This window comes from Scyliorhinus torazame, chromosome 12 (assembly GCF_047496885.1).
Source record: "Scyliorhinus torazame isolate Kashiwa2021f chromosome 12, sScyTor2.1, whole genome shotgun sequence".
In the NCBI taxonomy this organism is placed as follows: Eukaryota; Metazoa; Chordata; class Chondrichthyes; order Carcharhiniformes; family Scyliorhinidae; genus Scyliorhinus; species Scyliorhinus torazame.
This window is the reverse complement of record NC_092718.1, coordinates 208,188,292-208,212,005: the sequence shown is the minus strand read 5'-3', so window position 1 is coordinate 208,212,005 and position 23,714 is coordinate 208,188,292. Positions and strand designations below refer to the sequence as shown.

Genomic DNA, 23,714 nt, shown 5'->3' with positions numbered 1-23,714 from the left:
ATTGACTTTTTGTGGAAGATCGATCTCTGCTCCCTTCAGTAATGGCTGCTGAGCATTCAGCAATTGCTATTTTGGACCATGCCCAGTACTTCATTTGGTGCTAGAGTCTGGCGCCGCCCAATGTCCGTCAAGGAGGTTAGACACAACATTGTTGGCGGATAAGACATTTTGTGAGCCGACGTCCACTGCCATGGAGGACTATATAAAATTTAACAAAACCGAGACAATCTCACCTTCCATGCTGTGGTCCATGGGGGGGAAATGATTTTCTATAAAGCACATTTGGTGAGTCCAGCGAGGGTGGAGCAGCAGAGTCTGTTGGATTCCATTCTTCAGGTGGATCACCAGTGCTCACTGGATCCTATCCTGGTGTTGCTGGCAAGTAGGACAAAAATGCTCAAACTATTGTCGACTGGCAGGGCGGTAAGTCAGTTGGGACGCTCAAGGGGCACATTCTACAAATACAGGAAGAAGGCCAGTTGCCTGGCGGCTCAGCAGCTTGAACGGCAGGCGGCCTCCCGGGAGATCACACAGTTGGAGCGGTAACCCTGTTTCCGCCCCTCCTCAGGTTAATGCAGCCGTTGAATCTTTTGACAGATAGGAGCCTCCTGCAGATGGATTGGTCATGTCTGACCTTTTGGTCGGCCCGCCCATCACAGCTAGTGAGGTGGAGGGGAACGGTGAGTTGGAATCCCCGTTACACCCTGCTGAATGTTGAAAATGTATTGGATTGATGCAAACCTTTCGGATGGAGGGCTTTCCGATTGAATTCCATAAGGCGTCTATCATAATATACACCAGTTGGTTTGTGATGCAGAGCGAGGCCAGCAGTGTGGGTTCAATTCCCGTACCGGCTGAGGTTATTCATGAAGACCCCGTCTTCTCAACCTTGCCCCTCGCCTGAGGTGTGGTGATCCTCAGGTTAAATCACCACCAGTCAGCTCTCCCCCTCAAAGGGGAAATTAAAGGGGAAAGCAGCCAATGGTCATCTGGGTCTATGGCGACTTTTTATGGTCACATCCTTTCAACCGATTCTGCTCTGTTGAGTATGTGAAAATGAAATGGGAGGGTGGATTTTTCCCATTTTTTAGTAGTGAGGTGTGGAGTGAGCCTGATTCAATTCAAGATTTTGCATAGTACGTACTTGACTAGGGCAAGGATGAGTGGGTTTGTCCTTGGGGTTGAGTATAAGTGTGAATGTTGTTCTCGCGGGCCGACCAACCATACGCATATGTTTTGGTCCTGTCCCAAGTTCAGGGGCTTCTTTCTTTAACACCATGTCAAAGGTACTCCGTGTAGACCTGAATCCATGTCCGCTGGAGGCCATATTCTGGGTGTCAGACTCGCCGGAGCTTCAGGTGGGGGGTGTAGGCTGATGTCTTCATCTTTGCACCATTGATAGTCCGGGGTGGGGGACTCCCACTCCGCCCAGTGCCTCGGCTTGGCTGGATGACCTCATGACATTTCCTGCATTTGGAGAAGGTCAAGGTCACCATCAGGGGGGTCAGTGGAGAGGTTCTACCTGGGAGATGGCAACCATTCATCTTCTTTAAGGAGATAGTCACCGTCGGCTGCTAGGGGGGGCTGTGCGTAGTTTTTGTGTTAAAGTTAATTAGGTGTGTTTTTTCGCTTCTGTTGTGGATTTCTGTTTAATTGTTTCGGGTTGCTTTAATTAGTATGAATTGTTTTTAATAAACATTTTTTTAAAAATGCAGGTTAAGAATCAAAAAAAACTGAACTAGGAAGGTAAACTCAGGCAACCTATTTAATGATTTTCGAAATGGAGAGAGAATGGGAAGTACGGGTGTCCAGAGGGACCCAGGTATCCTTGTTCATGAGTCACTCAACATTAGCAAGCAGGTGTAGCAAACAATTAGGAAGGAATGAGCTATGTTGGCCTTCATCCTAAGGGGATTTGAGTATACTGAGGAATAAGGATGTTTTTCTTCATTTGTATATAGAGCCTTGGTAAGACGGCACCTGGAGTATTGTGTACAATTTTGGTCGCTTTATCTAAGGAAGGCTATACTTGCCATAGAGGGAATGCAGACAGGTCCACCAGATTAGCAGGATTGTCTTATGAGGAGAGATCGAGGAGACTGGGCCTGTGTTCTCTAGAGCTTGGAAGCATGAGAGGTGATCTCATTGAAGCTAAAATTAAGTTCCTACAGGGCGTGCCAGGGTGGATGTAAATAAGGTATTTTCCCCTGGTGGTGAATCTAAAACCAAGGGACATAATCTCAGGATAAGAGTAAGTCTTCACTCAGAGGATAGTGAATCTTTGGAATGCTCTACCCCAGAAGGCTGTGGAAGATCAATCATTGAGTATGTTCAAGACAGAAATTGACTGGTTTCTGGAGATTAAAGACATCAAGGGATATGAAAATTGTGCAGGCAAGTGGAGCTGATCAACCATAATCAAATTGAATGACGGTGCAGACTTGATGGGCTGAATGGCCAACACCCGTTTCTATTTTCCTCCCATTAATTTAACATGTTATGAAGCGATAACAAAAGAACTGGCACAATACAACTCTGGACAGCAAGCTGTTGCATGGACGTGTCTTATATTCCAATGTGTAGCATTATTATTGGTTTTCAGGTTGTGAAGAAAACATTTGTCGAATGGCTGGCAACTTATTGGTGACCCAGGGCTTCATTTAGTTTGAATTTGCTCTGAAATCTGGAGCAGACAAGAAGGTGGTTTGATAGGTGTTGTCTGTAGGGTTGAATATCCAATGAGATGTGAGTAATTGAGTCCATTAAGCATTCAAGTTAAGATTCCAAACTGAGTGAAAGTCTGTGACTCGAGATCTCGAATCATTTCAATTAGATCCCCCTCATGTTTCTAAATTCCAGTGAATACAGGCGCAATCAAGCCAATCGCTCCTCATAATCTTTATTAGTGTCACAAGTAGGCTTGCATTAACAGTGCAATGAAGTTACTGTGAAAATCCCCGAGTCGCCACACTCCAGCGCCTGTTCGGGTACACAGAGGGAGAATTCAGAATGTCCAATTCACCTAACAGCACGTCTTTCGGGACTTGTGGGAGGAAACCGGAGCGCCCGGAGGAAACCCACGCAGACACGGGGAGAATATGCTGACTCCGCACAGACAGTGACCCAAGCCGGGAATCGAACCCGGGTCCCTGGCGCTGCGAAGCAACCGTACTAACCACTGTGCTCCCGTGCTGCCCCGCCATCCCTGAAATCAGTGTGGTGAAACCTCCTCTGCGCCCCCTCTCTGGCAAGTCTATCTTTTATTCGATAAGGAAACCAAAGCTGCTACAATACTCCAGCTGTGGGTTCATCGAGGCTCGAAAGCTGCAGTAAGCCTTCCTCGCTCCTGTACTCAAGTCCTCTTGCAATGAAGGTCAACGTACCCTTTGCATTCCTAATGATTTGCTTTCCCTGCATGCTTGCTTTCAGTGACTGGTGTACCAAGCCAGGTCCCTTTGTACATCAACGTTTCCCAATCTGACTTCCGGCAATGTGCTGAGCAGTTGCATGAAAGATGGCTCTCCCTTGAAATTTCAACTTGGGTCCTTTTAATCCAAAAATTGGTCAGTAAACCAACAAAAAAAAAAAACTACCCTCACCCAGCACCAACAACCACCTGAGGAAATGCCCTCAAATCAACCAAGGAGCCGCAAACACAGTAAGAAGAACAAGATTCAGGAGAGGAAAATCCAGACTGCGGGTGTGAGGAGCGAAGCAGAGCAGGACATGGTGGACCGAGCGGGATCGCAAACCCTAACCCACCGACAGGGCACTGGATGGAGCTCCTGACACAGGAACACCTAAAACATAGAAACTCCATTAAGGAGGACCTCATGGCGACTGCTAAGTTGGTGATGGAGGTCAGAACAGCGATTGGAGACTCCAGGGGAGCGGGCGGGGGGGGGGGGAAGAGGCGATGGTGAAGGAACTGGAGAATGCAGCCACCGATCAGAATGATACGATCGCCTGGCTCGAGCCAGAAGTGGCAAAGTTGGTGGTGGCCCAGGTCGACGGTGGAAAACAAAGAGCACAGGCCTCGCTGCCAGAACCACAGGATTGTCGGACTACCACAGGGCATAGAGCAGGCATTGTCAAACTCGGGGGTGGGACCCACGGGTGGGTCGCGGAGCTGTCCGTCACAGCGCTCCCGATCGCGCAAATCGGCTTTAACAGCCGGCTGCAAGAGGTCTTCAAAATGGCTGCGAACATGTAAAAAAAATGCGGCCGCACTGCGCATGCGTGCTAGATCATCGGTGCGCATGCGCAAAACTATGCGCATGCACGCCGATGATCGGGCACGCATGCGCAGGGCGGCCGTTTTTTTTAAAACGGTCGCAGCATTTTGTTTTACAAGTTCGGGGGGGGGGTTTAATTCATTTTATTTTTATTTTATTCATTTAATTTTTTTTTCATTTTTTGTATTCATTTTATTACAAGTTCGTGGGGGTTTTATTTGATAAAATTTTACAGGAAGAAAATGCAGAACTTTGGACAGATGGAGACTCCATACTTTCCGACATCAGAAGGCTTCACCTTCATCCAACAGGTTCCATTGGAGGAGCGTGTACGAGGGCCAAAGGGACCCAAAACCATTTCCCCCATTTTTGTCAGCAGCAAACAAGGTAAGAGAAAATGGTCGGGCAGGTCGGCCGGTTGCTAAAAATGGGTCCCCGGAAAAAAAGTTTGAAGAACACTGGCATAGAGGCTGGGAAAGTTTGTCATGGGAGAAAGCTTCCCCAAACCCCCAGAGGTGGATAAGGCCCACAGGCCAGTCTGGCAGAGGCCCAAGGCAGGAGAACCACCACGGGCAATTATTACAAAGCTCCACTGATTCCAAGACGAGAAAATCCTGAACCGGGCAAGGAGCACGCAGTTCTGCAAGTGGGAAGGACACACGGTCCGCATGTGCCAGGACATTGGGGAAGACCTGGCCAAGCGCTGGGCGGAGTTCAATGGGGCCAAGATGACCCTATTCAAGAACAAGGTGCAGATTGGGATGCTGTACCCGGCAACTCTGGGTGACATACGACCATAAGGAGCACTATTTCAGCACGCTGGGATAAGCAGAGGAATTTTCCCACGGGCTGGGAAAACTACAATGATGGACACACATGAGCAGAACACCTGCACGTCCTAGGGGCGCGTGTGGGGGATGGGGGGGGGGGCACAAGAGATAGAGAGAGGAGAGGGACACCACACTGACAAACATGCTCGAATGAGGAAGTAAGGGGAGAGGGAGGGGGCTGCGGCACAGCTCTGGAAAGGGAGAGTGCCTGGCAGAACGGGGAGATACAGCACTTGGGGGGGGGGGGGGGGAAACGGAGAGGGGGTAGAATGCTGGTTGCACGGTCACACGTGGGCGGCACGGTAGCACAGTGGTTAGCACGGTTGCTTCGCAACTCCAGAGCCCCAAGTTCGATTCCCCGCTGGGCCACTGTCTGTGCGGAGTCTGCATGTTCTCCCCATGTCTGCGTGGGTTTCCTCCGGGCGCTCCGGTTTCCACCCACATTCCAAATATGTGCAGGTTAGGTGGATTGGCCACGCTAACATTGCCCTTAGTATCCAAAAAGGTTCGGTGGGGTTATGCGGATAGGGTGGGGGGCGTGGGCTTAAGTAGGGTGCTCTTTTCAAGGGCCGGTGCAGACTTGATAGGCCGAATGGCCTCCTGCACTGTAAATCCTATGATTCTATGCACCAGGTTGTAGATGTGGACGGCAGAAATAAAGAAGACAGCGGTTGCCACCTTGGATGGCCACCAATTAAAGGGAGGCCGCGGTGTACAGGGCCACAAGTACATGGTAAATATGACTGACCCCGCAGGAGGGGGGGGGGGGGGGGGGGGGGGGGGGGTGTCAGAACGCCCCCCCCCCCCCCCCCCCAAAATCAGGATAGTCAACTGGAACTGCAGGGGGCTTAAAGTCTTCCAGGCCAAAATAGTCTCTTACAAGAGACACGCCTGAGGGAGGACTGACTGCGGTTAAGAAAGTGCTGGATAGGTCAGACCTACCAAGCATGCTACGGGATGAGGGAGTGGTCAGGCTGTTTAGTAAAAGGACGGCCTTTTCAGCGATGAATATGATGGTGGACCCAGGGGGGCAATATGTAATGGTCAGCAGTGTCCTGGAATGGGGCATCGATACTACGAGTGAATATATATACCCCAAACTGAGACAAGGCAGACTTCATCAAAAAAGCCATGATACAAATCCCTGACCTAGACTCCCACCGACTCTCCTAAAGGGAAACTTCAACTGAGTACAGTACCGACGGACTGACAAATCCAGCCGCAAAGCCGGGAAGCAATCGGATCAGGTTGGGTGGGGGGGGGGGACCCCATGGAGGTTCACACACCCGAGGGAGAAGGGGTTCTCCCTCTCTCAAGTCCACAAGTATGCTACCGCATTAACTTCTTCGTAGTGGGGAAAACAGCGCTTCCTGGGGTGGTATAAGCAGAATACTCTGCAGTGGTAATCTCCGACCAAGCCTCACTGGAATCCGAATTGTCTTTGGTGATCAAAACAAATAGATCATTGCGAGCCAGGATGAAGGACCTAGAAAATAGGCCCAAGAGGCAAAATACTTGGAATGTGGGATTGCCAGAGGGGATGGAGGGCCCACTGCCCATGGGATACATTTCGGAAATGTTCAGCAACATGGTGGGTGAGGGTGGATTCATATACCCTCCTGAGTCGGACCGAGCCCATTGGGCACTTTGGCCGAGGCCTCGTCCTGAAGATCCAGCACTTGTGGCGTTAGGTTCCACAGCTTCAAGGAAAAGGCGAGGGTTTTGAGATGGGCTAAGGACACCGCGATGTTGAGTGGGAAGGTTCTATCAGGACGTGGGTGAGGAGTTAACAAAGAAGAGGGCTGCGTTCAATAGTGTCAAGGCCACCCTGTGTAAGAGTGGAGTCCGGTTGGTGTGGTCTACCCAGCTCAGAGTTCCTTTCGAGGAAAGAGACTATTTCTTCAATGCGCCAGGAGAGGCGGACTCTTTGGTTAAAAGACACAAGATGGGCGCAGTGTAATTGTGTTTTTCGGTTCGGACAATGGGTGTACTGAATTGTTACATTTTTGGAGTTTCATGTTTGTTCTGATTTTTTTCCTGTTCTTGTTCGAGTTTACTAAGAACAGTTCTCGTTTAGATTTGGGTCTTTACACTATGTGGAGTTTTGTTTGAATTGATAATAAAGATCATCCTTTCAGTGTGCAAGATATCTGGGGTTTTAGTATTTTGTTGTTTACATCTATGCTACTTTATCTCCTGTCAGGGGCCTCCCTGCTAACTTAAGAGTTCGCTAACGGGAGCAGTTTTGAAGGGTTTGCTGCAGCTTATTACAGTGTTTTTTTACATAAGGAGCTTTGAGTTTTTGTTTTGTTTGTTTGTTAGATGTAGGCTTTAGTAGCTTTTGTTTGCCTCGTTGCTCTTTGTATTTGTACTTGGGTGTGGTCGTATTCAAGGGCAATGGTGTTGGGGGGAGGGGAGAGGGGTGGGGGTAGTTTGTTGACGGTGTCTGTAGATGTTTCTTTGTCCAGTCTTTTGACTTGGTTGGGTGGTCACCTTGGGTGAATCTGCTTGCTGTACCTTTTAAATATCCCTTGGGTAATCTCTTGGTGGAAATGGCTGACTCTGGAGTGAATAGGGGAGGGAGACCCTCAATTCGCTTGATCACCTGGAATATTACAGGTTTGAATGGCCCAGTGAAAAAATAGAGGACATTTGCACACCGTAAGAGTTTAAACTCCGATGTAGTGTTTTTGCAGGAGATCCATTTGTGGGCCAAGAGACCAAACTAGGCTGTGCAAGGGGTGGGGAGGGCAAGTCTTTCATTTGGGTTTCGAAGTAGGCCGGGGGTGCGGAAATTATAATTAATAAAAGGATCCAGTTTTCGGTCTCTTAAGATTACAGCCGAGCCCAATGGTCGATAAGTGTTATTGCCTACGGCTCACTGGGGGAATCCTGGTTGTCATGGATAACATTTGCACCCTGAACTGGGACAAATTTTATTAATTCCCTGCTGGCCACTCGTCCCAATTTAGACAGACATCAGCTTTAAAAAAAAATGAATTTAAAGTACCCAATTAGTTTTTTTTTCCAATTAAGGGGCAATTGAATGTGCTCAATCCTGCACATTTTTTGGGTTGTGGGGGTGAGACCTATGCAGACACGGGGAGAGTGTGCAATCCCACACGGACAGTGACTCGGGGCCGGGATCGAACCCGGGTCCTCGGCGCTGTGAGGCAGCACGCTAACCACTATGCCACAGTGTGGACCCTTGCGTAAGCTTCTTTAAGTGTGTCCTGAATTATGTCTTCGACTCCAGATTGGATCATTTCAAGCCAAAATCCTTTGCACCATAGTGGGGGGGGTGGCCTGGGCTTTGTCGTCTGTCATGACGCTGATGGGGGGGGGGGGGGGGGGTGGCGGAAATAGATCCTGGGCTCTTGCGTCCAAACGATACAGATTTTTCTTTTTTTTTTGCATGTTCATCAAGTATATCCGTGGATTAATTTTTTTGTTCTCGATAGGTCTCTCCTCACTGTTTTATGGCGGCATCTCCTCCCCCCACTTCACTCCCGTTTTCCAGCATTATGCACTGCTAGCGGGGTAGCTCCCACCAGACAATGAAGGACAACAGCATTGCCCAACACGAGGATCAACTGTTCCTCAAAAGAAAAAGGGGACCCATAAACCATAGAAGATAATCACCCATCATCCCTGAGAGAGAATAAACTTCAACAGCAGAATATCAACAACTATATACAGAATATCCCCACCACTCCCTTCCACCCACAGACCCACACAAGAAAACACAAAGAAATCCCCCTAAAACACCCCAGGCCATGTTTGTTAATTAAGTCCTCCACCCCTCCGGTGTCTCAAAATAACTCCTTAGCCTTGTGCAACTGCGGGGAGTGATCACTATCATCCGCCATCTTCCAAAATATCCGTGCTGGATATTCGGTGGGATTTGGACCCTTCACCCCCTCCGGCAACTGGATGCAGGAATGTTGTTTCCTATGGCTGGGTTGGGGGGAGAGCTCTAGAACAAGGGGTCACATTCTCAGGATACGGGGTAGAACTGAAATGAGAAATGTATTCACCGGTGAACCTTGTGGTAGGTTATATTAGGTGTATCGCGGTACCTAGGTGGGATGTACCTTATACTGTAGTATGAGTGGTGGAACCTGCCTGCTGGTTCCGCCCAGCAGGTGGAGCATAACAGTCTGTGTTTCACCCACAGCAGTCATTCTGTACCGGAGCTGCTGGGGTAACTACTTGTTCATTAAAGCCTTCAATTGGACTACAATCTCGCTTCAGTAGTGATTGATCATGCATCAAACCCATGGAATTCTCTACCACTGAATATATTTAAGGAGAAAATAGATTTCCAAGACTCGAAGGCAAGAGGTATGGGTTAGCCCTGGAGTTTGGTGTTGAGATAGATGTAGCCATGTAAAATGGCTGCGTTCCGATTAATCTGGCCAAAACCCAGTTTAAAATGGCTAACCCGAAAGACTGCTGGGAAAAGCAGCCAAGACGACACAAGCAGGCAGCTGCAGACAGGTTTGCATATTCAGCTCTGGGAACGTAGCCCAGATCGATACTCAGGGCTATCAACAGCCCTTCAACCCAGGTATCCGCAGTTTCATTCAGGACTGTTTACACCTAATCAACTCAGACATCCACAGTTAAATCGGCTATCCCCGTGAACAATTGCAACATATTAGCAATTGAATACCGGGCCAGACCTGTCGGCGCCTGCAGTGGCCGAAACAAAGACAAGTGAGCGACCACCCCCCGATCAAGGAATCGCCTCACCATTGGACACATCGACCCCAGAGACTGGGGACAGAATCCAATCACTTGGGACTCAGGGTCAAGGGCCGCCCCGGGAGGCGGGAAGCCCCTGGGCCCTATAAAAGTAAAGGTCCAAGTTCAGATCGCTCTCTCTCTCATCTTCGCCTGCTCGAGACCTTCGCAAGACCAGCCACCGGTAGCAGTAAGTGTGAATCCAACGATCGCTATCCGGTAGAGACACCTAGCCACCGACCTGTAGCAGCCTTTTGAATCCCGCGGGCCAGATTTGATTGGACAAGCCATTCGTTTCCCTGACCTGGTGGGCTCTTCCTAAAGTTAAGTATTGGCCAGTAGTGATAGGTTTGTTATATAAATAGTAGTATTAGGGTATTAATATTGCTTGTTGTATATAATAAATGACCGTTGTTTTAATCCTTACTAAGCGGTGTGCTGTGTTATTAATCATAATCTAAACTTGAACCACGTGGCGGTATCACAAAGATACCTGGTGACTCATGAGCAAAGGTGACCGAAACAGAGCAAATAGAATAAAGCTAGAAAGAGCAACATAGAGAATCAGCCATGATCATATTGAATGGTGGAGCAGATTTGAAGGGCTGAATGGCCTACGCCTGCTCCTATTTTCTATGTATCTGCCACCTGCCTGTTCATTCTGCTCAACTGTACGTGACCCCCTGTAGTCTTTTACAGTCTATTAGCTCACACTGTGCCATAAAATATTCTACCGTGATGAGGAGCAACGCCACGCGAGATATTATTGCACTCACTGCTTGTATATTAAAAGCACCAATGTATCGTCTAACAAATCATTCAATTTGTCATAAATCAGCTCAAAAAACTTGGCATACAAACTGGAGAAAATAAAAGTCCAGAGATTGTAAATTCAGGATTACTAGAAAGATCAAACTTCATTTTAATGCTACAGCATCCCTTTACCTCGTCAGTTTCACATATCTAAAATAAAACACTGGTCTGAGTACACACAAAAGTGCATTTGGAGGATTGCCTTTGACAGATCAAACAAATGATTAACTTGGGGGGATAAAAACCTTTAATACTTACAGATATTTAAAGAGCTCTCAGATTTACACGGTGTATATGCAGGCTGTAGAGAACTGGAAAAGGAATACTGTAACTTTACATTGCACACTTGTGCAACCTGAAAATCAGAAAGACTTGTTTTATAAATATAATCTTCGGACATAATGCATGAGTAAGTACTGTGGGACGCGGTGAGTGTAGCATGGCTTGGGACGAATAGGTGACTTTGGACCTTTGGTCTCGAACGTTGCGGGCTTTCCTCACACCATTTCTGGATCTGTGATACAAATTGATAGCTACGATTAGGTAGCAACTCACTAATTTGTGTTCATGGAATTATCAGGCTGGCAGAAGGCGAAATAGAGGGGTTGTGATTTTCCTTCGTCTAGCAACTTGAGTACTTAAAAATATTTATATTCCAAAGGCAGTTCTCTTTTCCTTTTAGAATCATCACTGGCGCAGCCCCTTTATACTCCAGATTTTAGAGGAAAAGAGGTTGTTGGGGTAACAGGGTTCCTCGTCAATACCTACAAATAGCAAAACTGCTTGAAGCGCATCATGTCACTGGGTTTTTAAACTGCAGATCGTGGTGGGACTCGGCCGTTGAGAATTATGAGGATATTTTAGCTGATGAGACTTGTAAGTAATAATACAGTGCTTCCTTTTTGTCTCTTTTAATGACATAAAATGCAACGGAAGGGAAGAGAGAAGTTAACATTACTGACACTAGAATAATCAAATTTTGTTATGTTATACATGTACAGCAACTAACTGCTTTACAAAAAGCAAAATAATACAATATATCATCACATGTATTTACAGTGTAGTAAATATACCTTTGTCAATTTTACACAAAAATTATTTACAGATGAACGTACTGCAGTTTAAAAAAAATCTGTGGCCAACACTAGCAGTGACTGCTTGCAGTAAGGTCTGTTGCATAACATTGACTGAGAAACAACTTTGATTTGAAATCATGTGCACATCTGTGCGTGTGTGTGTGTGTGTGTTCTGAGAAAGAGAGAGACTTCGAAACAAAATCCAAGTCAGTGATATCAGCCTCAAGTCCGTGCCCTGGGTTCATCAGCATTCGACTGTGAAGAATATGGTCTCTCGGGCACCATTCTTAAGACCACACTGAAATGTATTGTTAATTGCACAAGATATTGTTGCTGTTTCATTTTTGTGACTTAATGGCAGCTACACAATCGTCCCTAAAGGAGTCACATTTGCTGAATTCCACAAATTTAATACTCAGTTTTTTTTCCCCGTTGTGATAATTATCTATTTTGGCAAAGTTCTTGCATATCATATTTTTAATTCATAGTTTTTCCAGGACTGTAAACAAATATAAAAAAAGACAACGTCTTTGTTATTTGCGGAATCAGTAAAATAAATGCAATGGTTATGTACATTTTCTATGACTGCTGCAATGGACCTAACTCGTGTGTGTTAAATGTGCTTTAAACATGGTGGTTGGTTACTGTACCTACAGCTTAAAGGTTTCTTTTTTCGAAACAGAGGGAATTCTCCTCAGAGCAAAAATCACCAACGGGCGTGATTAATTCCTACCCATTAAGCCACTTTTGTAGATCGCTGAAAAGTGCACAAACAGCAAAGCACTTATCATTATCATATAAAAGGCAAATAAGGTAGAACCATCCTTTCTGCAATTAATGGCTTCCATGTTTTGACAACTATTAACAGTGTTGATAAGAATTTCAGTGCCTTTTTCTCTTCCCCACCTCCAGCCCCAAATAAACCAGATAACCAAACAAAAATACTTCTTCCGTTTTTGAACCTTCATGTTATGTGAATAAGAACCATTTTCTAGAAACAGTGCAGAAAATACTGGTGCGTGAAAAGAAGAAATGAATTGGGTCGCAGGGCAATCTTCGGTTGTTAGTCGTCAGGCAGCGTATGTCAGATGCGGCAGGAATAGAAACGCTTTCTTTGGGGGGAGGGGGTGGTGGTGGGGTTCACCTGGGCGAAGCCCAACAAGACTCAATGGGTCAGTCACTAAATACTTCACACAATCTTTTTAATGCTGGGCCGCTTAAAGCTGCCGGCACTTCGCTGCTTCTGCACTTGGCTTGCGGACCCATGACGGATTCGCCCGCTGTTGGTATGTCCCGATGAAGGCGAAAGCTCCACGTTCTCTTTATCGATTCCTGGAAAGTCACGGAAATATACATGGCTAATGTTAGTAATTTAAAAAAAAGAAACATTTTGCTTGTTTTAAAAATGGCAAACGATCAGGCAGAGAAGAGTGCCCAATGCTCAGCACAGTGTCAGAGATAGCAGCTACAAGACTGGCAGTCATGTGTGGGCCAGTCACCCCGGGATGTTTTAGCTATACCGGTGTTCTCCTCCCCAACAGACAGAACAAGACAATCAGGATGTCATCCAGGATCACAGACTATGCACCAAAGGTCTGGCTTGTAAAGACATTAAAAATCTGAAAACGCAACTGCATCCCAGTGTCAACAATTTTCATTTAATTGTGTGGTGTTGGTTGAATCTGCCTCAATTCTGAATTGTTCAGAGTGCACAACTACAAGTCCAATGTTCTTGATTCAAGCTCATCCTCCCTGTTTCTCCTGAAGGTGGCGATATGCATCCGTCAGCTTTTCTACAACCCTCCGCTACTCAACTCAAGAACACTTGGTCCAAGCTCCCTGGATATGCGTGCAACTTTCTCTGAAGTACAGAGAATGCTGAACAGACTTGCAATTTCTTTATATCTAAAGATAAATAGCATGATAGGGTTATGGATCACTGAAACACATGCTATCCCATGCTGACTCTAGACTTCATTGTGTAACCTGACAGACTGAGCTAAAGACGCTTCATTCACAGGCACAGACAGTGCAAAGTAGAGGGCTATTCAATTGTGGAGGGTTGGTCACAACATTCTCGCACTCAATTTTTCAACTCGGGTCACTAACACTGATCCGGGTTTAAGAGTATGAGCTGATTTTCCTTTCATTGCCAGGAGGCCAACAGCCCTTGCTGAGATCTGCTGACTTGGATCGAGTTAAGGATTTTAGCCAAAAAGAAAGTTCTGCCGTTCTGGTTTAGCACAGTGGGCTAACCAGCTGGCTTGCAATGCAGAACAATGCCAGCAGCACGGGTTCAATTCCCGTACTGGCCTCCGGAATGTGGCGACTAGGGGCCTTTCACAGTAACTTCATTGAAGCCTACTTGTGACAATAAGCAATTATTATTATTATTCCTCATTACATTGATGCAAAGACTTGCTGTCCTTCTTGGCTTGTCCTCCTAGTCATAGGTGGGAGGGACATAAGGCTGCATCAAATAAAGTGGTTAGTTTAAAAGTAAATGCAATATCTTTGCAAATTGTCTGATTTTAGACCTGCTATTTAATGTGTGTGTGTGTGTGCACGCGCGCGTTGGGGGGGGGGGGTGTAATGCAATAAGAGAAAGAAAAACCACCGGCTCCCTGATGATGAAACTTTAGTTATAATGGCCACGCAAAATTACTTTAACTACTATTGTGCAAAATGACAGATTGGGAATGGGATGGACTTGCCGTTCTGAAGGCAGGGCAGATGGTGGCTCTTTTCAGTTCAACTTCTAAAATATTAACATCGCACCAAGACCAAACAGAATTCCTATTTAACCTGTAAGGAACTGGAAATGAGCCCAGAATCAAACATAGAACAGTGCTGGCTTCTCCTGCACACCCAGGTTTTGAATGGGAATTGAGCATTAAGAAAGGACAGAATCATGGTAGATTTTAACATAAGCATGCACTTGTGTGAAGTCTTTACTGAATGCAACGGCACAAAGTATTCCAAGCGTTACTTCCTTGCCTGAGTATTTCACTCTTTCGGAAATGAACTTAGCTTGCAAATTTTATGGCCTCATCAATATCTGTTGCTAATTTTAGTAATTTAAAAGACATGCACTTATAGAATGCTTTTCATGGCCACTGGACATCTAATAGTGTATTACAGTCCATGAACCTTTGAGGGGGTGGAGGAGGGGGAGAGAATTACTGTTGTTCGGTAGGAGATATATTTATATTTATACATTCTTATTCTCAGGTTTCTCCCTTCTTGCATCTTATTTAGTCTCCTATCATCCGAGCAATAAATGGCCTCATTACTCTCCTGCCAAGATGAATCACACACAGACATACTCCACTAGATTGTATTTCATTTTGCCATTTATCCGCCCACTCAGCCAGTCTGTTTATGTACTCCTGTGCTTTGGTGCTGTCCGAAACATTGTCCATACTCCAGTCCGAGGTTTTTAAAATGGTTCCGGGATGATTGTAACTGATGAAGGTTTTCTGTTGGAGTTGCAGCCCAGCATATTAAGGCATTGTGTGTTTAATTTGTAACATTACACTTCCTACCACTCCATCCCACACATACACACTTAATGAGATTAACAGTTTACCATATTTCAATGCTGTATAGTTTAAGGCCTAAATGCACACAATTAAATTATAGGAAGGAATTGATCTCCCACTCGGGATGGGCAGGGAGGAAACATTACATTTTTAAAAAAAGAGTATCAAACTCTCGTTTTGTTTCCCCAATGAAGGGGCAATTTAGCGTGTCCAACCCACCTACCCTGCACATCTTTTTGGGTTGTGGGGGTGAGACCCACGCAGACACGGGGAGAATGTGCAAACTCCACACGGACATTGACCCGGGGTCGGGATCGAACCCGGGTCCTCAGTGCCGTGAGGAAGCAGTGCTAACTACTGCGCCACCGTGCCTCCCTGTTTGGGAGGAAACATGTTAAAGACAGTAAGCTGAAGCTCTCTTACTTGGCAAACGGGTTTGCGAAAATCATACAACATTAAAAAGCATATAAATAGATTTAAAAATTGAGATATTGGGTGATTTGAACATTTTGGTTGGTAGTTCAGATTCGCAGCCCCACAGGTTGAGCGGTATGTAGCTTGTTTAACAGTTTGAACAAAACACTGCATCAAAAAAATTATTGCAAAATAGTAATAAAAAGAGAAAATGTCAGAAATCAGCAGCAGGACCGGCACCACCTGCGGAGAGGGAAACAGTTAAAGTTTTCAGGTGGCCGACCTTCCATCAAAACGCTCATCAAACTGACGCAGTCAATTCTGTTTCCAGCTCCACAGTCACTACCTGACCTGCTGAGTAATTCCAGAAGTTTCTGTTTCTGTAACTCAGATTTTCTAGCCTGCCTTGCGTGTTGCAATTGGAAAGCAGCACATTGGAGTTGGCCATAATCCTGCGTGACTGACATTTGAAAAGCAGCTGTGACGACGAGACACCCATCGTAACATCTGAAAGCAGCTCATTTTACGCAGGCTCCTAATCTCATTTCAAAGCAAACTCGATATGGGGCAGGTAGGAAAAGAAAAATAAATCAACAAGCTGAAGTGGGGTTTAGGATCCGCCCCTTCACCTCACACTCAACTCAATGCCCGGAATTACTATTTATTTCTCATTCGAAAGGATGGCCTGTGTTAATAAATGTTTGCACTTCATACAAAATTTTTTTTGAAAAAAAAGTACCTTTGGAATAGTTTGTCTGTATGAAAACTGCTGATTTAGAGCAAGGCAGAGAAGCTTCATGGGAAACAAAGTGAGAGAGAGAAAAAAAAGCGAATGGTGATGAGAATGAAATATTTGGACAAACATTTAAAATGTCACATCCCTTGGCCACCATCCATAATATTGCTCATTAGAACCCGCTGAAAATTTGCAATGTTGTGTGCCTGGGGCAAGCTGGTTGAAAAAGAAAGAGGCACTTGACATGAAGCTACAAACTCTCAACAGATATTACAATAGATTTGTGCTCTATATTTGGAGAGAGTGTATCTGTTTTCCATCAATGTTTGAGAGAACACCAAGGGGCATAGTTGCTTCAGAGCTGGCTCTGTGCCCTCTTTGCCATTTGATTAATCATTTTAATTAATGATTCAAATGGTGGCTATCTATTGAGCTTCAGTCAGATCAAAATCTGGGGAAAAGTGCCAACTGAAGATCAAGTCAATTCTTCTCAGGGACCACTCTCTAAAGTTGCTTACCTCATTTATGTCTTTTATCATCTCTCGACTGGACTATGCACTCCAGGCCAGTCTATCACATTCGACCCTCCATAAACTTGGTCATTCAAAAACCTGCTGCTCGTGTCTTAACTTCCACCATTATTGTTTACAAATCCCTCCAACCGCATTGTCCTCCAAGATATCTACGCTCCTCTTGATTCTGGCCTCCTGAGCATCCCCGATTTTAATTAAGCTCTGGAATTCTGTCCGTACACCACTCCCCACCTAGGGTGACCAATTTTCAGGGGAAAGAAAATAAGGGACACCTGCCATGGAGGACCACATGACTGGGAGCAAGGGCTTCTGCCAAAGCTTTGGGACCAGGACACCCTCCTAAAGTATGGGGTGATCCAATAAAATCCAAGATGGTTGGTCACCCTGCAAAACCTCCACCTCGTTTTCCTCATTTAAGACACTCCTTAAAATCTACCATAGGAACACAGGACCTTGGAGGGGTAAGCCATTCAGCCCTTTCAGCCTGCTTTGCCATTCAATAAGATTATAACTAATGTGATTGTGGAATGAACGCCACTTTCCTGTCTGCCCCCCAAAACCCTCGACTCCCTTGTCTATCAAATAAATATCTGGTGAACTCAACCTTGAATAAATTCAATGACCCAACCTCCACTGCTTTCTAGGGCAAAGCTTCCTCAGACGATGGCCCTCAGAGAAAAACATTCTCCTCATCTCCGCCTTAAAGGGGAGACCTCTTATTCTTAAACTGTTTGTCCCCACGTTCTAATCTCCTCACGAGTGGAAACATCCTCTCATCATCCAGCCTATCGAGTCCTCTCAGGATCTTATAGATTTCAATAGGATCACCTCTCAATCTTCGAAACCCCAATGGGTGGAGGGGCCAACCTGTTCAACCTTCCTTCAAGGGATAGGCCCTTCATCCCAGGAAAGAGTCGAGTGAACCTTCTCTGTACTCCTTCTAACACAATTATATCTTTTTCCAAATGAGAAGATCACATCTGTACACGGTACTCCAGATGTGGTCTCACCAGTGCCCTGCACAGCTGCAGTAACACTTAGCTACCTTTCTATTCCATTGCTCTTGCAATAAACACCAACATTCCATTTGTCTTCCCAATCACTTACTGTGCCTGCATTCTAACGTTTTGGGACATCTCACGACTAACCTCTTTCTCTTTGATCCAATAGCTTGTCTTGGTGTTTTATTTTGCTTTCTAATGCTCCTCTGAAGTGCCTTAGCATGTTTTATTACGTTTAAGATGTTATACAAGTTGTTGTTACATTACCTGCTACAGTAATAGCTGTGGTCAGTTGGCAGTAATCCTGAAGGAAAGGGCTTTCTTCACTAACATGCTAGCTAGGTCTTGGTAAACAAGGAAACATCCTGAACACACTGCCTAAAAGGCCGGTGGAAGCAGATGCAAAAGAACTTTCCAAAGGGAACAGGATAAATACTTGACGGGCGAAAAATTAAAATTTGTAATTTAAATTACAAATTAAAAGTCACTTTGATGAGGCCATCAGGTCTGAGGGTGGGGGAGGGGGAGAGAGAGAGAGACGTCAGCTTTAAGATCTAATGATTTTCCCGTAGCTATTCCCTGGTGATTGTTTTAAGTTCCTCCCTCCCTTTTAACTCTTGATTTTCAACTATTCTTGGGACATTTGTGTCTTCTACAGTGAAGACAATCACAAAATTCCTGTTCAATGATTCCACCATTCACTTGTTCCCTATTAACAATTCCCAGGTCTCACCTTCCAAGACATCAATACTCACTTTATTCTTGTTTTTATTTACTTGGAGAAACTCTTGGCAATCTGTTCTTATATTTCTAGCTAACTTTCTCTCATACTCTAATAGCCTGTCCCCTGGTTTAAACTGGGGCGTACCGGTCTAAGAAACTGTCCCGAAAACAAAATGAACACATCTTCCAAGCTTTTCCTGCCAATCTGCTTCATCCTATCCAAATTAAGATTGAAATCTCCATGATTATTGTAGTATCTTTCTGATAAACCCTTATTATTTATTCCTGCATACTTCAGCCCTGTAGAGCAAGAGAGAGTATTAATTGGATAGGTGTTGTAAAGAAATGTGTGATGGGCTGGTTGACCTCCTGCTGTGCTGCATCATTCCAATGTAAGCGAAGCTTGGATCAGGCTGCACTATTTACATGAAGGGTGGAACTAGAGAGGATGGCAAGGACAAAATTGAGCTTGGAGGAAACAAAAAGACAGGGAAGCGGTCAGCAGCGGGGGATGCCATTAGAGGTGAGTAATATTATGGAGTAAAATGAATAGATCAACCTACCGGCCCCATGCTATACGGTGTGGGATCTTTACTGAATAAGACATTAGGGGAATGAAATGAAAATCACTTATTGTCACAAGTAGGCTTCAAATGAAGTTACTGTGAAAAGCCCCTAGTCGCCACATTCCGGCGCCTGTTCGGGGAGGCTGGTACGGGAATCAACCGTGCTGCTGGCCTGCCTTGGTCTACTTTCAAAGCCAGCGATTTAGCCCTGTGCTAAACAGCCCCTTGGAAAGGGAATGGAAAGAATTCATATTATAATTCATCCATTTATGGTTATTAAGATTCCAATGTGAAGACAAAAACATTTATGTTTACCACAGAATACCAGCAATAGAGTGAATGCACCAGACATTTTTTCACATGACAGATTCTCCAAGTCCAAGGTACTACTGATGGCATCCCAGCATCCTTTTGAATCCTGCACATAATGTCACAACTTCCACTCCATCTATACGCAGCTAGTCTGCGACCAGCAACTCAAGACCGTGTCACTCATGAACACCATCTACGCAGCGATGGAAATCCTTCTAGAACCATCTGCAACGCCGCTGGAGACCTGTGGTAGCAGCCAGTTTACGTTACTTCAGTGTTGTTTATTCAAAAAATAAATGATCGCCCACCCCGCAACTTTCTCCCCTACTTCACCAGGTGACGATGAGTATCAATGGTTACTCAACCATCAATTGCACCGCAGCTGAGATAATGATAATAATCTTTATTAGTGTCACAAGTAGGCTTACAGTAACGCTGCAATGACGTTACTGCGAAAATCCCAAGTTTCCAGCAGGGTCTGCTAGGTTGCAGAAAGGTGCCCGAGATGATTTATTCAATCATTGTAGAACAAAATAGCAGGCCATTCAGCCCATCGTGCCAATGCTGCCCCTCAATAACCCCACCCTCCTACTCTTGTTCTATAGCCCTGCAATTACCCTACCTGCAAGTCTGTATTTTGAAAATTACTGCTGAATCTGCTTCCACCACCCTTTCAAGCCAGTGCATGAGAGATCACCTATTGTGCCAGAAGTGTAAACGAACAGAGCCCAAAATTGGAAATTAAATTTACTATTATATCCACTATTTTCTATGTCTGTTTATCTCACCAGGTGTTGGCTTACGCAATGAGAAACCAGAATTTCATAAATAGGTACAACTTAAAAAGGGACTTTGAGGGTGCTCACATGGGGAAAAAAAAACACCAAGGCTACTGTGGAAACAAATGCTGAGGGGGGGGGGGGGGAGGTTTTGGATCTAGTGGATGGGAGCGTGGGTTGGGATGAGGCTGTCTGAGGTAATATAACAATGTGTCCACATCTACAAATCAAAGATATAGACTACTACAAACCCATACTATAATGAAGCATATTCTAACGATCAACAATTGTTTTGCTAATTAGAAACTATAGGCCACTGAGGGCATTACGGATTGCCCGCACTATAGTTTTCACCTGTACCAGGTATTTCCACCGGCAGAAGTGGGGCATTGTTGGGGATCGTCTACACTCTAGTCACAATGACAGCAGCACAAGCGCAGAAGAGATGAGTGGGAGAAACAGAAAGAAAAAAACAAGAGAAAAATTCAGTGCATGCATAATCGTAAAGGAACAGGTTAACACGATAAAAATTAATCACAATGCAAAATGAAAAGATGCTGACAAAGATTGAATATTAGCTTAAACGTATTTTTAAATTGCAAATTAGAGAGAAGGGTGCCAGCTATGGTTAAGTTACTTCTGAATCAGGGCAGCACAGTAGCGCAGTGGTAGCACTGCAGTCCCGCGGTGCCGAGGTCCCAGATTCGATCCTGGGTCACTTGTCCGTGTGGAGTTTGCACATTCTCCCCGTGTTTGCGTGGGTTTCGCCCCCACAACCCAAAGATGTGCAGGGTAGGTGGATTGGCCACGCTAAATTGCCCCTTAATTGGATAAAATGAATTGGGTACTCTAAAATTTATTTTAAAAAAGTTACTTCCGAATCTGTCCAAGACTGAATCCCCAGATTTGCCGGGTTTTGGTGAATTAGGATGTGGGACAGGACTCTCAATCATCCCAGCCAAGTATAATGCCACTGGTTCCATTTAAAAACTAGGCTCCATTTTGAAAATAGCCCCAACCTGTACCCAGATACAAAGCGAGTTTGGAAATGGCGATGTCCGATTTATAACGAATGGAACATCTTGTCACAACACTTCAGCTCCGCTGAGTAAGGAGGGTTAATTAGGTATCAAGAGAAAGAGCATTTACACACTGGCATTTGAATTTCACCATTGGTTAAAAGTCTATCGAAACAGAAAAAGTGATACTACTTAAAATACAATGCACATAAACAGAAAACTACAATTAGGTAGAAACAACAAAAACATTTGCATCAAAACCAATCTAAATGTTCAGTGGATCCAAAATGCATATCCTCCCTATTGTGTTGTCCAGCAGCAATCAGGCCCCTCTTCTGTGCCTTTGTTTTTTTAAATATAAATTTATAATAATAATCTTTATTGTCACAAGTAGGCTTACATTAACACTGCAATGAAGTTACTGTGAAAAGCCCCAAGTCGCCACATTCCGGCTCTTGTTAGGGTACACAGAGGGAGAATTCCGAATGTTCAAACAGCATGTCTTTCGGGACTTGTGGGAGCAAACCGGAGGAAACCCACGCAGATACGGGGAGAACGTGCAAACTCCACACGGACAGTGACCCGCGGCCAGGATCGAACCCAGGTCCTCAGCGCTGTGAGGCAGCAGTGCTAACCACTGTGCCACCGGGCCGCCCCTTCTGCGCCCTGGTTGACCAGCAAAATATTCTGTTTAAAAAGCTGAAGTTGGAAAGCACATTTACTTGGTAAATATGCTTGTTTATCTGTAAATATGGGGGTCGGTTAACTCAGTTGGCTGGGCAGCAGGTTGGTGATGCAGAGCAACGCGTGTGCGGGCTCAATTCTCATACCAACCCGGCTGAGGATATCCATGCCTTCTCAAACTTGCCCCTCGCCCGAGGTGTGGTGACCCTCAGGTAAATCACCACCTGCTAGCTTTTTCTCAAAAGGGGAGGGCAGCCTATGGTCCTCTGGGACTATGGTGACATTTAATTTCACCAGTTCACCAGTATAGAACCAGTAAGCTTGCAAATCTTAAGGGACTAGAGACACGTACAAAGTGTGAATAGTATGTCCATGAAATTGCTATGGTTAGAATGCCTGATTATTGATGTACGAGAAGAAAAGTGATCAGTTCAAGGCACGCTCAAACGAACAGAGGGAATCTTCACTCACCTGGGGAATGCTGGGTGGTTGCCAGTGAGGTCATGGAATTGGAGAGGTTTAGGTTGGCAGTAATGCTAAGCTGACTTTGGACAGGAGGTGGGTAGGGAGAGGTTGGTGTGCGCAGCGATTCTTCAACAGATTCTTCATCTATTCCAGGCAAATATGTGTCTATTAATGCATCCAGGAACTTCACAATCAGCTCCGCGTAGTCTGGAATCTGAGTTTGCTGTCCGACAGGATGAATATTTTAGAAATGATTTGCAAGTTAAACGTTCCGAGGAGAGTGTAATTAACATTTCAAGAATCATATATGTAAAGAAGCTCAAACATATAAAGATTTAAAGAATGAGGGATGTCTACAGGGATGGTATTGTTTTCTCAGGACAGCTCCTCCATTGTATATTGCGGGGAAATGACAGATTAAAAACATTGGGTTGTAAAAGAGAACTGAAAATGCCATTACATCATGTTTCCTCGTCTCGAGGCTGATCAGGCGATGTCACCAAAGGCAACCGTTCTGAAGCAGCTCCACTAAACGCAGTGGGAGGGGCGGTAGGGATAATGATTTTTAACCAGTCCATACACAGCCACCTGACTCCAGGAAACATGCTGATTACAGATGTTACAGTACAAATCCAATGAAATTCGCAACATGATGTTAACCAACATCTTTTTTAAAAAATGACCTGGCCATTATCACATTGCTGTTTGTGGAAGCTTGCCATGTACAAACTGGGCTTCTGCGTTTCTTACATTACAACAGTGATTGCATTTCAAAACTATTTCACTGGCTGTCAAGAGGTTTGGGACCCCCTGAGAAAATGAAAGATGGCATCTAAATACAAGTCTGGCAACAAAACATTAATTTGCACAAACTATCCCTTTCAGTTTAAACACGGCGCACAATTCAGTGTAAAGATAAATTAGACAACACAAAATGGTTCAAAATTGTTTCAGTCTCACCTTGGAAAAAGATCCCGCAAATCTCCAAAGTCCATTGAAACCAAAACCTGAAATTTGGGGGTGGGGAAAGGCAAGAAAATTTCACAGTCTGAAAAATGTCAAAGACAACTTGAGAATCAAACTGCATCACAGTTCAGAACGCTCGCTTCATTAACCTTCAGGAGTCACAACAATGTTCCTTTTGATTCAGACTAACTTCAAGCAACAAAGTTAGTTACACACCTCAAAATAATAAAAAAAAAATTTTTTTTTTTTTTTTTTTTTTTTAAAAAGAGTACCC

At 45.0% G+C, this 23,714-nt stretch overlaps 1 protein-coding gene across 5 annotated transcripts in view; it reads right to left on the bottom strand.

The window, feature by feature from the left end:
* Nucleotides 1-10,853: 10,853 nt before the first annotated feature.
* Nucleotides 10,854-23,714, bottom strand: part of nf1a (neurofibromin 1a) — a 372,455-nt gene continuing 359,594 nt past the window's right edge. For all 5 annotated transcript variants that reach the window (XM_072469810.1, XM_072469812.1, XM_072469811.1 and 2 more), the window contains 3 exons: nucleotides 23,435-23,481; nucleotides 22,481-22,697; nucleotides 10,854-13,032 (listed from right to left, as the gene is read on the bottom strand). In XM_072469810.1, coding sequence (XP_072325911.1) covers nucleotides 12,890-13,032; nucleotides 22,481-22,697; nucleotides 23,435-23,481 — 407 coding nt within the window. In that variant the 3' untranslated portion in view covers nucleotides 10,854-12,889. The remainder of the gene's footprint in view (nucleotides 13,033-22,480; nucleotides 22,698-23,434; nucleotides 23,482-23,714) is intronic.